This window comes from Felis catus, chromosome D2 (genome assembly GCF_018350175.1).
Source record: "Felis catus isolate Fca126 chromosome D2, F.catus_Fca126_mat1.0, whole genome shotgun sequence".
Taxonomy (NCBI): domain Eukaryota; kingdom Metazoa; phylum Chordata; class Mammalia; order Carnivora; family Felidae; genus Felis; species Felis catus.
In genome coordinates, this window is record NC_058378.1 from 13,163,382 (window position 1) to 13,178,911 (window position 15,530).

General features: G+C 48.9%; 1 protein-coding gene across 6 annotated transcripts in view; it reads left to right on the forward strand.

The window, feature by feature from the left end:
- GNG4 (G protein subunit gamma 4) overlaps nucleotides 1-15,530 on the forward strand; it is a 71,075-nt gene that overhangs the window by 28,702 nt on the left and 26,843 nt on the right. For all 6 annotated transcript variants that reach the window (XM_045039914.1, XM_045039911.1, XM_019814292.3 and 3 more), the window contains exon 2: nucleotides 12,681-12,777. Coding sequence is in view for 2 of the 6 variants with exons in the window: in XM_045039911.1 (XP_044895846.1) it covers nucleotides 12,681-12,777 (97 nt within the window). In the remaining 4 variants the exon portion in view is untranslated. The remainder of the gene's footprint in view (nucleotides 1-12,680; nucleotides 12,778-15,530) is intronic.

Sequence of the window (15,530 nt, forward strand, 5' to 3'; positions counted from 1 at the left end):
TAGCCACTGGTTTTACTCGGATACTGGAAGCTTCGCCTGCACCCTAGAAAGACGGCAAACATACCAAGGGGCGGAAAGGGTCTGGCTGGGAGAGGCCAACAGACAAATCGGCATGAGCTGCTTCTCTCCCATCAAAGAGCATGACCCACTGAATGTGTGCTGGCGTTTTTGATGGCATCGTGTGGGGGGCGCAGCATACAGCTGACCCTTGAACTACACAATTTGAACTGTGAGGGTCCACTTCTATGTGGATTCTTTTCGACAGGTACAGTACAGGACTGTAAATGTATTTTCCTTATGATCTCCTTAATAACATTTCCTCTTCTCTAACTTACTTTACTGTAAGGATACAGGGTATAATGCATATAAGATACAAAATAAGGGCGAATCGACTGTTTGTGTTACTGTTAAGGCTTCCGGTCAACAGTAGGCTATTAGTAGTGAAATCTGGGGGGAGTCAGAAGTCGTATGCAGATTTTTGGTTGCACGGAGGGTTGGCGCCCCTACCTCCCACGTTGTTCAAGGCTCAAACGCATATAGTTCAGATCGTTCCCAGAGCCAGCTGCCTGTATGGCTTACCTCTGTTTCTCCAAGAACAAGCTCCACGTTCTACCCAATGGCCATGGCCAACAGCCTCATTTAAGACTGTGCTCTCTGTACCAACTACATAATAGCTGGGGCCCTTCGTGACCCAGAAGCTCTGCTGTCACTTCTCCATTCTGCAAAATTGCACTTTACGGAGCCTCAGACACAGTCCTAGCAATTTTGTGGCCTTTGGTCCACGATGAGTAACTTATTGGGTTTTTTGGTATTTTTCGCTTTTTACATTTTCTTGGCCACAGGGGAGGGGGCCTCCTCCCTGTCCCTCGAGGTATTCACAGTTTCTTCCACCACTGCAGCCTCCCCTGGGGGTCCAGGGGGCCGCTGGGTACATGGGGTGGGGTGTGTTCCCATGATCACAGACGGGCACTGGGTAGTTCTGGGCATGGCCTTGTTGATGATAGTGGAGTATTTGGTGAAGGGGCTGAGGAGGGGGTAGAATTACAGCGAGTCCCCCGATGGCAAAGGACGCAACCAGCACCAGCTCCTTGGCCCAGGCATCCTCGGGGAAGGTGGTGCATCTCCCGGCCATCTTGGCCTGTCAGCCACAGCCAGTCATTTGTGGGTTCTTTTCAGTATTAAATCTTCTACAATTCTGAAAACACAGACTGAAGATCAAAGAAACAGAGCAGAGATGAGCATAGGGGTCTCCTTCCTGTGCCCAGCCCTGCCACGCTGGTTTGAGCCAAGGCTCTCACCTGGCCCTGCCTTCTGACTCCTGCCCCCTCTTCCTCTGAGCCTTTCCATGAGCGGACTTCTGGTGGCCCTACAGGCACGACCGACAACTCTCCATCCATCTTCAGCTCAAGCTCACTTCTAAGCTGCATCCCCGTCAGTCCACCTGTCTGCCGGGCATGGTCTCTTCGGGGTCCTAAAGTCGCTCCAAGTGCAGCCTGCCCCACGTGAGCTCACCGCACACCCCTGAGAACCCCTCTTTCTCTTTTTGAGCCTGGTGAGTTTCCCCGAAAGTCGGCCAGCCACCTTCCTTCCCCACCTTCCCCAGCGTTCAGATCCCGATGTCGTCCTCTCCGCACTTCCATCCCGGTACTAGCTCTCCATCACCCCCCGTCATCTCCCTGCCAGAGCTTCAGGTGCACGCAGCGGGTCTCTCGTCTAGACTCGTGGAGCTTCCGAAGTGGTCTGCTTGTGTGTCTCATTCACCTCTTGCACATTCTCCACACTGGGTTGAGGTGATCTTTCTAAAATGTAAAAGCCGTTCATTACCTCTCTGCTTCAATATCCTTCACTTGATTCTAACTGCCTACTTGATTCAGGTCTCACCTCCTTAGAGTGGCATTTGAGACCCTCCGTGATCTGACCCTGGGCTCCAGGAATAAAGAAGCATGCAGCTTGTAGAGCATGCCAGGCTTGTTTACACCTTGCCTGCCTGTACACATGCTGTTCCCTCTGCCTAGTGACCTCCTATTCGCCTTCCCAGGTTCAGAGTGAGTATGAAGCCCTCCCACTCTTCTTACCACCCTGTCCACCCCAAGAAGAATCCATCCTCTCCTTTTGGGCCCCACTCCCCTTCACAGATTCTGTGGTGGCTCCTTGGATCTATGATTGCATATGCTGCTGTTAGTTTGTCTCCCACACTAAATAGAGGGCAACAGCCATGTTTGAATCACCCCTCATTTCTTGAGTGTTGTGCCTGACCTAGTAAAGGCTGAATAAATGAATAATGGGTGATTGATTTGAGGTTCTCACTAATTAGCTGCTTCCTGACTTTGGGGAAATAACTGGCTAGACCTCAGTCGTGTCATTTGTGAAGTAAGGGAATTGTAGGTTGTTACTTTTGTTCCACAGACTGCTTCTCCGTCCGTGTTCCCGTCACCCCAAGATGAGTTTCTTTCACACATCCATGAAACACCATGCCATTCTCGGAGAAGTGTTTCCTTATGGGTCTTACAAAGAACAAAACATAATGACTCTTTGTAAAAATGATCATAAACCTACAGCCACAGTCTTGGGTTCGTGCTGATACTGGGTTGAGTCCCCCTCCCCATTCCTACCCACCTGGAACGTCACAGTGTGATATTATCCGGAAATAGGAGATGTAATTGGTGAAGATGAGGTCAATACTGGATGAGGGAAGGCCTTATATCCAGTATATGGTTGGTGCCCTTGTAAGAAAATCAGGAGGCACAGAAACTTGGAGAATTGGGGGCCGTGTAGATGCGAGCAGAGATTGGAGTGATGTGTTTATAAGCGAGGAATGCCAAGGATCACTGGGAGGCCCCAGACCAGGAAAAAGAGAGGAAAGATCCTCCCCTCAAGCCTTCAAAGAGAACGTGGCTCCACGTGGTCTTAATGGTCTTAACATGGGCTTCGTTTCAAACTTCTAGCCTCCAGAACCATGGGAATAAATGACACCAGGTTTCAAGCCACCGAGTTTGTGATTTGTTATGATGGTCCTAGGACCCCAGCACACTGGCCCAGCCACATCACCTCTCAGCTGCCCCTTCCTCCTTGGTGCAGTGATCTCCCCACCAGTAGAGTCGCCATGAGACAAATGAAGAGTATCTCATTCTATACCGTAGGATACCACACACAGGACATGAGTCTTTGGGCATGGTCAAGGGCATGGTCCAGTTCGAGTAATGAGTTTGTAATCCGGCAGGCAGTAAAAGAATTAACTTCATACTCTATGAAGTCTGGTGGAAAAGCAACAGCTCTTGGCCCTTTTAATGCTTGTTCCTGTCAAATAAGATTTTGGGTCTCTATCTGCAAAGCCAAAGAAATGATTGGAGGGTGGCTGGGGTGGCCACGTAGATGAGAGAGCGGGAAGTATTAAGGGTCACACGGAAGACGGACGTGGTTTCTCTTTCTCTTGTTTATTCTGCACCGACTTGTCAAATGCCCTTAAATATAGCAGCTGGTCTGCCAACCTTTTCTAATTTTCTTGATCTTAATCAGGGCCAGATAAGGAGGGCAGTCACGTGGTGACTGGTGACCAGCAGGTTCCAGCCTCCCTCAGACTCCGAGTGCTCTCCTAAGAATCTCTTGCCCCTTGGGTCCATTACAGTACGTGCCAGGCTAAAGGCTCCTTAACTCTGTGCTTCTTTGGCATCGGTGTGATGAGATGTTATCAGATCAGGCAGATGCTTTCAGGGAATCAAGATGTAAATTGAGTAACTGAGACCCAGATTGTAAAATGCCCCAAGCTCCACCATCACTGTATCTACTTTGCAGAGTGCAAGTTCAAGCAGGGGTGGGGCTGGCCATGGCCTTGTCCCTTCTGAGGGGACTGAGGGGACCATGCTCCCACTGAAGACAGGTGTGACAGCACCTGATTCTCTGCTCAGCACCCAGGATATCCAGCTCTGTCCTGGAATGGCCGTGGGAAGAAGCAAAATTTCCCTTGAGAGGCTCAAATACCACTTTGCTGCTACAGTGGTCATGACCTTTCAGGTGAAAGATCATTCTCCCTTTTACATCCCTTGTTTTGAAGCTGATGTGACCTCCGTTATTGGGGGGACACTCCAACATGTTGACTCAGTATATAAAATGGTTGTGGCAATCCGAAACCGATTTATGTTAAAGCTAGGGAAGAGGGATCTTAACTAAATGATTTTGTGAATGCTGGGAGAACCTCTCCTCAGCTTCTATGCCCAAAGCAGTGCCACCTGGCATCTAACAGGATTGTAGGGTAAAACAATAGCATCCTTACATTCCTATTTGTAGCCCCCCTAACCCGTGGGGACTGGACCCAAGAGCAAATCTGCATGACATGACACCGCAGTACTGGAAACAGTGACTCAAGGCCAAGGTGTGGCTATCAAGGCCAAGGTGTGGCTGTCAAGGCCAAGGTGTGGCTCGTGATCCAGGGCTGTGTGTTGGGCTCTGTCTCCAGTGAACTGCTTCCTGGGGACGTGTGGGACCTGGCAGGCCCACGCCACCAGTCTATGCCCAGAAAGTGAACGTGGCTTCCCAAGGTGGACTCTTTGCTGTAATTTATGCCTCGCATTTGGTTTTCCAAGTAGAATTTCTTAAATTACTACTTTTGTGTCAAGATTTGAAAGTATTTTCAAGTTTTTCTCATGAACGGGCAGTGAATTTTGTCAAATGCTTTTTCTGCGTCTGTTAAGATCATCCTCTGATTTTTATCCTTCCTTTTGGTAACGTGGTGCATCACGCTGATTTGCAAATATTGAACCATCCTTGCATCCCTGGAGTAAATCACACTTGATCATGGTGAATGATCGTTTTAATTTATTGTTGAATTCCGTTTTCCAATATTTTGTCAAGGATATTGGCATCTGTTCATCAGGGATATTGGTTTATAATTCTTTTTTTGTACTGTCTTTGTCTGGCTTTGATATTAGGTTAATGCCAGCCTCATAGAATGAATCTGGAGGTTTTCTTTCCTCTTCTATTTTTTGAAATTTTTTAAAAAATATTTTCAGGAGGGGCTCCTGGGTGGCTCAGTCGGTTGGGCGTCCGACTTCGGCTCAGGTCATGATCTCGCGGTCCGTGAGTTCGAGCCCCGCGTCGGGCTCTGTGCTGACAGCTCAGAGCCTGGAGCCTGTTTCAGATTCTGTGTCTCCCTCTCTCTGACCCTCCCCCGTTCATGCTCTGTCTCTCTCTGTCTCAAAAATAAATAAACATTAAATAAATAAATAAATAAATAAATAAATAAATAAATAAATAAATTTTGAGGAGAATAAGTCTTAACTCTTCTTTGAACGTTCAGTAGAATTCATCTGTGAAGCCATCGGGTCCTTCAGTTTTGTTAGGAGTGTAGATTTGATTACCGATTCAATTTCATTACTAGTAATTGGTCTGTTCAGATTTTCTCTTTCTTCCTGGTTCAGTCCTGGAAGATTATATGTTTCTAAGAACTTATCCATTTCTTCTAGATTGTCCAGTTTGTTTGGACAACTGTACGGTTGTTTGTATAATTTTTTATAATAGTCTCTTAAAATCCTCTGTATTTCTGTGATGCTAGTTGTCACTCCTCCTTCTGATTTTATTTATCAGAGTCCTCTCTTTGTTTTCTTGATGAGTCTGGCTAAGGTTTTTATCAATTGTGTTTATCTTTTCAAATAACCAACTCTTGGTTTCATTGACCTTTTTTATTGGTTTTTGTTTATTTTAAACTTTTTTTTTTAGAGAGAGAGAGTGCAAGTGGGAGAGAGGGGCAGAGAGAGACAGAGAGAGAGAGAGAGAGAGAGAGAGAGAGAGAGAATCTCAAGCAGGCTCCATGCTCAGCGAAGGGCCTGACATGGGGCTCGATCCCATGACCCTGGGATTATGACCTGAGCCACAATGAAGAGTAGGATGCTCAACCAACTGAGCCACCATGGTGCCCCATTTGTTTGTTTGTTTTCGCCTCTTTTTCATCTATTTCTTATCTGATCTTTATTTCCTTTCTTCCTACTACCTTGAGCTTTGGGGTTTTTTTCCCTAGTTCCTTGAGGTATAAGTTAGATTGTTTATTTCAGATTTTTCTTGGCTTTTTTTGAGGAGGGCTTATACCTCTAAAACCTCCTCTTTGGACAGCTTCTCTGCATCCCAAAGGTTGGGGAATGTTGTGTTTTCATTTTCATTTGTCTCAAAGTATCTTTTTAATTTCCTCCTTGATTTCTCCATTGACTCATTGGTTGTTTAGTAGCATATTGTTCAGCCTCCACGTGTTTGTGTTTTTCCAGGTTTATTTTCTCATAATGAAACCGGTCATTTCAGTTTCATAGCATTGTGGGCAGAAAAGATGCTACAGATGATTTCAATCTTCTTAAATTTTTCTCTGAGACTTGTTTTGTGGCCTAACGTAATCTATCCTGGAGAATGGTCTGTGTGCACTGGAAAAGAATGTGTATTCTGCTTTTGGGGAATGGAACATTCCATATGTACCTGTTAAGTTCATATGGTCTAATGTGTCGTTCAATGCCACTGGTCTATATTGATTTGCTGTCTGGATGATCTAGCCATTGATTTAAGTGGATGTTAAAGACCCCTACTTTTATTGTATTACTGTCAGTTTCTCCCTTTATGTCTGTTAATATTTGCTTTATGTACTTAGGTGCTTCCATGTTGGGTGCATAAACATTTACAATTATATCCTCTTGTTGGGTTGATCCCTTTATTGTTACCTAATGTCCTTCTTTGTCTCTTTTTACAGTATTTTTTTTTAGTTTTAATTTTATTTATTAATTTTGAGAGGAGAGAGAGGAAGAGGAGGAGGGACAAAAAGAGAGTGTGAGAGAATCCCAAGAAGTCCTCATATTGTCAGCACGGAGCCCAGTGTGGGGCTCGAACCCACAAACATGAGATCATGACCGGAGCCGAGATCAAGAATCAGACACTTAACCACATATGTGCACACCCTTACAGTCTTTGTTTCGAAGTCTGTTTTGTTTGCCATAAGTATTGTTACTCCAGCTTTTTTTCATTTCCGATGCATGAAATATCTTTTTATATACCTTCACTTTCAGTCTGCATGTGTCTTTAGATACGAAGTGAGTCTCTTGTAGGCAGCATATAGATGAGACTTGGGTTTTTTATCATTCATTAACTCTCTTTCTTTTGATTGGAGCATTCGTTCCATTTAAAGTAGTTGTTGATTGCTATGTTTTTATTGCCATTTTGTTCATTATTTTGGGTTGCTTTTGTAGTTCTTCTCCGTTCCTTTCTTCTTCTCTTGCTCTCTTCCCTTGTGATGTGATGACTTTCTTTAGTCTTTGGCTAAGATTCCTTTCTCTTTATTTTTTGTGGATCTATTATAGGTTTGTGGCTTTTGGTTACCATGAGGTTCATATAAAACCCCATATGGAGATATAGCAGTCTGTTTTAAGTTGATAGCTGCTTAAGTTTGTACACATTCTAAAAGCACTACATTTTTACTCCCTCTCCATGTTTTATATATTTGATATCATATTTTACATCTTTTTATTTTTTTTTTCTTGATAATTTTTTTTTTTTACTTCTAGTTATGGCCTTTTCTGCTTAAACAAGTCATTTTAACACTTCTTATAAGACCAATTTAATGGTGATAAACTCTTTTAACTTTTGTTTATATGGGAAACTCTTTATCTCTCCTGCAGTTCTGAATGATAACCTTGCCAGGTAGAATATTTTTGGTTGCACGTTTTTTTCCTTTAGCACTTTGTAGATATCATGCCTGCAAAGTTCCTGCTGGAAAGTCAGCTGATAGCCGTATGAGATTTCCCTCGTATATAACTGTTGTCTTTCCTCTTGCTGTCATTTAGGCTGAAGGAGGGCAAGAAGAATGCCACCTGCCAGCACTTCCATTCCCAGAGAAAGTTCCTAAAGAACCCTGGCCCTGTGGCACATGCCCTAAAATTAATTAATAAATCTCCGCAGGGCGCCTGAATGGCTTGGTCAGTTAAGCGTCTGACTCTTGATTTCGGCTTAGGTCATGATCCCAGGGTCGTGGGATCGAGCTCCACATCAGGCTCCATGCTGAGAGTGGAGCCTGCTTGGGATTCTGTCTCTTTCTCCTTCTGTCCCTCTCCCCTGTGCGCGTTCTCTCTCTCTCTCAAATAAATAATAATAATAATAATAATAATAATAATAATAATAATAAATCTCCTTCACACATTACCCAGGTACTTTTCAAAGTTCTGGTTCTCAGAGCATGAGAGATTTAACAGTAGAGGCTTGGTTTCCTGTAGCATGTCGGCTCCCAGAGTTAAGCCCTGCTGATTTTCAAGGTCAGGTGTATTGGGGGCTTGTCTTCTTGGAGGTGCAGATCCCCAGGGCAGGGGGGTGCCTGGTATGGATGTTGAGCTCCTCACCCTCCAGGGAGGACTTCATGCCTTTGATATCCCTCCTGATGTCTTTAGCTGTGGAAGATCTGTTCTATCAGTCTTTAGGTCATCCTCAGAGAGGGTTGTTCTATATGTAGTTACAGCCTTGGTGTGTGCATGGGAGGAGGTAAGCTCAGAATCGTCCTGCTCCCCTCAGAATCAGCCACAATTATATTATTATGAGAAAAGGAGAGAATGGCTTCAGCCCCACATACACCTATCACACTATGACCATTACTTATTTACTTTCTCCCGCTCAGACACTGAGCTCTGTGGGGCCGGCAAGTCTCATTCCTCCTTATGGCTTCAGAATCTCCTATAGAAACCAACATAGATCTTCAGGTCAGGTCAAGTTCTTTGGCTATACACCCCCTAAGAATTGCATGCCTCCGTGTATGAGAATGAATTCACCAGTACAATTTTTTGAACAACGCATGATACGCCCCACCGGACTGTAAGCCTTGTGAGAACAGAGACTATGATTTTTGCTCCTCAAGACCCAGCACCACGCCATCAGCAAAGACGCGTGACTTTAGGTCATTACACTTCACAACTGGGAGCTGAATTAGCTCCGCTTTAAGAATCGAAACCACAGCGGTCATGGAGAATCAGCATCATTGCTGTGAAGCCTGAGCCTGTTCTTTCACATATACACGAGTCACGGTTATATGAACGTGGACAGTGGGCCTGTCCTGGGATGGTGCTGGGCACACAGACATTAGTAAAACCACCCTCTGCCCTTGAGGGCCTCCCAGCCAGCTGATGGCCACGCGGTAGAACTTTCGAGGCCTCCACAATGAGACCACCACAGCATTCTGTCTACAGATAAGTATGTTTTTCCTATTTAAGAGGGGGGAAAAAAAGCCATGAGAACATCACGGCAGCATATTTAGTGCCATTAAAAAGCAGCGTTTTTCAGTGACAGATCAAGCAGACCCGTCAGGAGCCAGTTCCTGTCAGCACCAATAATGAGTCTCGCTTTGAGAAGCAGTAGTGATACTGGGAGGTGTCTACAGCTCCTTCCTGGGGCCCAGGGCAACGTGGTGGGATGACATCTGAAGAAAGCCCCAAGCATTGGATACGAAATGCTATGCAGGTGGCAAGTGGACAAGGAGAAATGGATCATCTTTCCTCGATACACCGTCTCTCAAAGAACTACCAGAGTCAACAAAATCATCTGTAAGAGCAGCCCAAAAGGCTGGATGGGACCGTGAATAATAACGGGAGGGTCAGGAGAAGAGTGACTCTACCATCCCCCACCTACGGACTCCTGTGTCTTCAGTCAAGTCTCTTCACCTTGGGCTCAGACTCCCTGCATAAAGTGGCACTGCCCCCCACCCCCACCCCAGCCCTGGCACAGAACGTCTCCCAACTCTATTTTGCACCTGAATCGCTCCGGTGAAAATGCGGCTGTAATTCCAAAGGTCTGGGTGGGCCCTGAGATTGTGTGTCTGTCCCCTTCCCGGGCCCACCTGGCTCTGTCCATGAGAGTCTGAGATCTGCGTGCCTCACATGACAGGAGTAGGGCAAGCACCAGCTTAGATGCAGACTAGCGCTGTGTCTTTTCGGATGCGGCTTGCACCCCGGAGTTACCTCGAAAGTCAGTGTGGCTTAGTGGTCGGGGGTGTGACCGCGGCATCTCATCTTTTAAGGCGCCAGGTGATTCACATGCACAGCAAAGCCTCGGAACCCATGGACTTGGGCAGTGGTTTGGGGACTTGAGGTGTCAGAATCCCCTGGAGGGCCCAGAAAGAGCACCGGGGCCCAGGGTCATGGGAGTGGAACAGAGCCGGGCGTCGGCGGTACCGAGTGTCCGGGTGCTTCGGATTCTGCCAGCGTAGGGACCGCCGAGAGAGGCAGACCTGCCCACGGTGGGCTGGAGAACAGCAGGTGCACGGAGAATGGCGCGCAGGTGCGCTGCCGTTATCCGTCCCCTCAGCCCCCTGGGCAGCCAGTGCCAGTGCAGCCAGCTGGCTCACTGGGTCCCTTCACCCAGTGATGTGATGTGTCGTGTGTGATGACAAAGTGGGAGATGCATTGTTCATTCCAAACCAAAACAAAACCCGGGTGTTCCTGAATCAGTCCTTCGGGGAATGGCGGGTTTCGGGCAACAGGTTTCTTCACCGCAGGACTCCTCAGAGTCTTTATTTGCCAGTGTGCAGCACGGCCCTCCAAAGGCACGAGTGAAATAATGGCCATTTCTCAAACGTCTGTGACCAGGGGACCCTTTTTCATGGAGCCAGTCCAGAGAATTTGCTGCACGGGGGAGCCTGGGTGGCTCAGTCTGTTAAGCGTCCGACGTTGGCTCTGGTCATGATCTTTGGATCCTCTGTCCCCATCTCTCCCTCCCCCCAGTCTCTCTCTTGCTCTCTCTCTTTCTCAAAACTAAACACTAAAAAAAATTGAGGGGTTGGGGCGCCTGGGTGGCTCAGTCGGTTGGGCATCTGACTTCCGCTCAGGTCATGATCTCGCAGTTTGTGAGTCCGAGCCCCGCGTCAGGCTCTGTGCTGACAGCTCGGAGCCTGGAGCCTGCTTTGGATTCTGTGTCTCCCTCTCTCTCTGCCCCTCCCCTGCTCATGCTCTGTCTCAAAAACAAATAAAACATTAAAAAAAAAATTGAGGGGCGCCTGGGTGGCTCAGTCAGTTAAGTATCCAACTCTTGATTTCAGCTTACGTCATGATCTCACGATTTCGGAGGTTCGAGCCCCACATCAGGCTCCGTGCCAGCAGCATGGATTCTCTCTCTCCCTGTCTCTCTGCCCCTCCTCCACTTGCACTGTCTCTCTCTCTCTCAAATAAACTTAAAAAAATTGAGAAGAGAATTTGCTGCACAAAGCCTTTAGACCCCTTTGACAGGATGTGTCCAGGTACAAAATATCTAATCTACTCAATAAAGCAAATATCAGCATCATCTCCGTATTTTTCTGGTTCTGTCCTAGCTTTCCTCATTCCATTTGTAGCATTTATTGCAAAACGTTTGTGGGGACCCGTGATGTGGACCCACTCAGAGGACTCTGCCTTTTCTTTTAAGGATGAAGACACTGAGAGTAGAGCGCATTGTCCTGGGCACATCTGATTTTAGGACAAAGATCACATAACTGGAGCAGAGGTCAGGACCCGGAGGGGGACTGGGGTTGGCCTGGTGGCTTGTTCCCCAGCCCCCCACACCCATCCCAGGGGTTTCCTGTCTGTCCAAAGGGTGGGCAGGGAGGACCCCTGGAGCCCAGCTTTAAAGTCACTTGCCTAGGGGCGCATGGATGGCTCAGTCAGTTCAGCGCCCAACTCTTGATTTCAGCTCAGTCATGATCTCACGGTTCGTGAGTTCAAGCCCCATGTGGGGCTCTGTGCTGATGATGCAGAACCTGTTTGGGATTCTCTCTCTCTCTCTGCCCCTTCCCGGCTCGCTCCCCGCCTTTCAAAATAAATAAACTTAAAAAAAATTGCAAAGCCACTTACCTAGGGAGCAGGCTTGACGCTCTGACCCTGCAGGACAGCAGGCCTCCTCTCTAGGGCTTTGTCTGTCTGTCTGTCTCCCTTTGGAAGATGGTGGGGGTGAGGGGAACACCGTGGGAACTGATCCACCCTCAGCCCTGGACTGGGGAAAATGCACCGGGCACGACTTCACCCATCCTTCCCCCAAGTCCAGCCCATTCCTGGCCAGCCTTTATTTTGCTGCAGGTTCACGGGGATCCCCGGGACGTGGATGCTGTAGGGTGGGGTGGTCAAAAAACCGCTGGGGGACGAGCCCGTTGTCCCAGAGCAGGGAGGCAACAAGCCAGGCGCCTCTCCACAGAGAGTCCCTGGCATTGAAGAGACCTTTAAAGCCACCCGATTGAGTCATCTCTTCTGTGCTAGATGTCTTTTGGTTGGAACCAGGTTATTCTAATATGCGTAGGGATAATGTTAATGGGAAGAGGCACTATAATTGGTTTTTTTTCTTTGCTGTAATTTTCTGTCTTCACATTTCCCTCCAATTGGCCTAGCTCTTTATAATAAGAAAAGGCATCTAAACTGTTTCCGTTGGGCAGAGGTTGGCTAGAAGCGGGTCGGCGCGTGGGGCTGGGGGTGACCAGCAGGCCGGGAAGGGAGAGCCGGGCCAGCCTGTGGCCCCGAGGTGTTCCCGCTCCGCTGTGTGCGATCGGGGCTTCCCTTCCTGCCCGTAGCTCACCGTCTCCCGTGTGATCTGATAAGGAGACTCCGCGGGCTGCAGAGACAGCGGCAAAGCCAGAGCAGAAGGCCCTGGGGGCCGGGCGGTTGGGGGACAGCCGGCTTCTGCCACACCTGTCGACCCATCTCTGGTTGTGTCCCCAGGTGAGCCTCAAAGCAGGAGCCGCGCATCAGCCTCTCCTCTGACAACTGTCAGCCTCTGCTGCCACCTGCCCAGGCCTGTCACTGCACCTCTCAGCAGGTAAGGAAATGGTGTGTCGTGTCCAGGAGCGGGTTCCCTCTGGAGAGCGAGTGTCTTTGCCTTCAGTGCCCGTGTGGGCCCGGGTGAGGCTGGGCTGTCAGGATCTCCGTGTGTGGCCCGGTCCTCACACATCACTTTCTCCCAGCAGCTGTCACCATCCTGTCTCCCTGCCCCCCTCCGTAGCAGATGTAGGGCCCTCATGAAGCCACCCCCTCACGTCCTCCCCCATGTGAGTGGATGGGCCCCCTGTTGGGGGAGAAGGGAGGAGAACTGGATGACTGGATGACCACGGAAGAGGCCCCACGGCCTTCTCAGTCCTAAGTTAGGCAAAGTTCAGGATCACTCGAGGGGTGAGTCTGTGCTGGGAGAGTAGGAGAGACCAGGTGGTGAGAGGGAAACCCTGTTCCTGCCCCAGATGCCACACTAGGCCCCGGAGAGGGGACAAGCTGGGAGCCACACTAGGGAGATGCTTCCTCCCACTTTCACTAGGAGTTCCACACAATTAGGTTATCGAACCTTCCTGAATAGGTTTCCTCATTTGAGAAGGTAGGGGATCGGACCTGGACCCCTATGTTCCAACGTTAACATTGAGCAATTGAAATGTTACTTGCTACTCAAGATGTGGTCCGCGGATCAGCCGCAACTGAGAGCTTGTTAGAAATGCAGATTCTTGGGGGCGCCTGGGCGGCTCAGTCTGTTGAGCATCTGACTTTTGATTTGGGCTCAGGTCATGATCCCATTGAGCATGAAGCCTGCTTGGGATTCTCTCTCTCTCTCCCTCTGGCCCTCCCCCACTCACGCTTTCTTTCTCTCTCTCTCAAAAAAAAAGAAATGCAGACTATTGGACCATACCCCAACTCACTCCATCAAAATCTGTGTTTTATCAAGCTCCCCAGGGATTCATACATCCATTAAATTTTTTTATAAGATTATTTATTTCGAGTGAGAATATGTGTGCCCATGAGTCTAGGAGAGGCGCCCATGAGTCTAGGAGAGGCAGAGAGAGAGAGAGAGAGAGAGAGAGAGAGAGAGAGAGAATCCCAAGCAGACGCCACGCTGTCAGCACAGAACCCGATGCGGGGCTCAAACTCACGAACTGTGAGATCATGACCTAATGCTAAATCAAGAGTCAGATGCTTAACTGGCTGAGCCACCCAGGCCCCTCTTAAATTTGTTAAAGGGCTGATTCAGAGAGTCCCGAAGATGCATGGAACACCTCACAAGGTAATTTGGGGGACGCCGAGGAGCGATGGAGCAGCTTTAAAGCCAGCCATGGTTCTCCCCCTGTGGCCCATGCCCAGAATCCCCTCGGGAGGTTGTGAAGTACAGGTGTCTAGATCGGGGGTCGGTCACAGTCCAGGTCCTGGGTACGCGTGCTGGGAGAAAGCTTACCGGCCACTCGGAGAGAGAGCATGAACAGACAGACATGAAACAGTACGGGTCACTGATGGCAGTAAGAACAACGTCCTATAAGGGGGTCCGACAGGGCCAGGGGGCAGCAGGGCAGAGGAGGTGAAGTGGAGCAGGCTTGTCATCCTGTGTCCCGGGAAGAGTGCCTTCTGCCCTTATCTGCTGCATCTCCACTCTTAGTTGTGGAGGGGGGCCCTGTTACGGGCAGCTGTAGTTATTCCTCCTCTTCTTTCTTGAGCGGGAGCGGAAATTGGGGAGAGCAAGGGATTTCCATTTCGTTGTTGGCTATTTGTTTTCATGTGTTGAAAAAGACTATTTGTGTATGCTGAGGAGAGGGCACCCAGAGACACCAACGTTACAGGAGAGAGAGGGCGAGTGACAGAGCAGAGCCTGAGGAGAGACGGGCCCACCACATGGGCAGTGTCAGCCTTGGATGAGGCTGGGCTTCCAGCCACAAGTGCCAGATGACCCAGGAGACTCCTGCGAGTCTCCTGACTTTGCTCTGGGTCCGTCCCCAGTGGCCAGTGTGGCAAGACCCAGTCAAGGCAGCCAGAGAGGGGGTGTCTCCTCTCATACCTCAACAAGGGAAGTAAACACGGGGTAACCGGGAATGGGAGTGAGATGGCGGGCAGCTTTGGGGACCCACTAAGGCTGACTGTGTGTGATGGCACCAGTCCCAGCACATGGGGGGCTTCCACGGAAGCACCTTGCAGCCCCTTAGTGTGAGTGGAGTGGGGAGGGTGTTGGATTGATATGATGGGAAAGACAAAGGAAAGACGACAAGTCTTGGGAGAGAGGGACCATGAGTTGGGTTGTCCACTAGGCTGACTGTGGCTCTGGGTGACACTAGGGAAGGCTGTCACCGAGGAGACAGCCATGGGAGGACATAGCACTTTGAGGCTGAGAGGGAGGAAAAGGGTGAGCAAGGAAGGCTCAGAGGTTGTGGTGAGAAGGTGACACTGGGGCTGTGGACAGACATGGTCTGGAGGGGCCACCAAGGAGGTGGAGGGGCTGACAGGACGAGGCAGGGTTAAGAGTCCATGCATCTCAGGTTCTGGAGCCCCCCCCCCCCAGCCTATTTTATCTCCAGGACACAAGAAGCCAAACACAGCTCATTGGGATCTTTCTGAATATTAAGCATTCAGCCAGAGTTCTCCTCTGTGTTGCAGAGTGGAGTAGTTGAAAATGTGCCCCTCTTTGTTAACAGAGGAAGAATGAGAAAATAGTGGGGTGGGATTGGGGTGTTCTAAATGCAGCCAGTCAGGGGCCAGAGGGAGGGAGATGGCTGCTCTGGGGTCTGACGAGGCTCTGATTCTGCTAGTAACAGTTCCTATACAGGGACA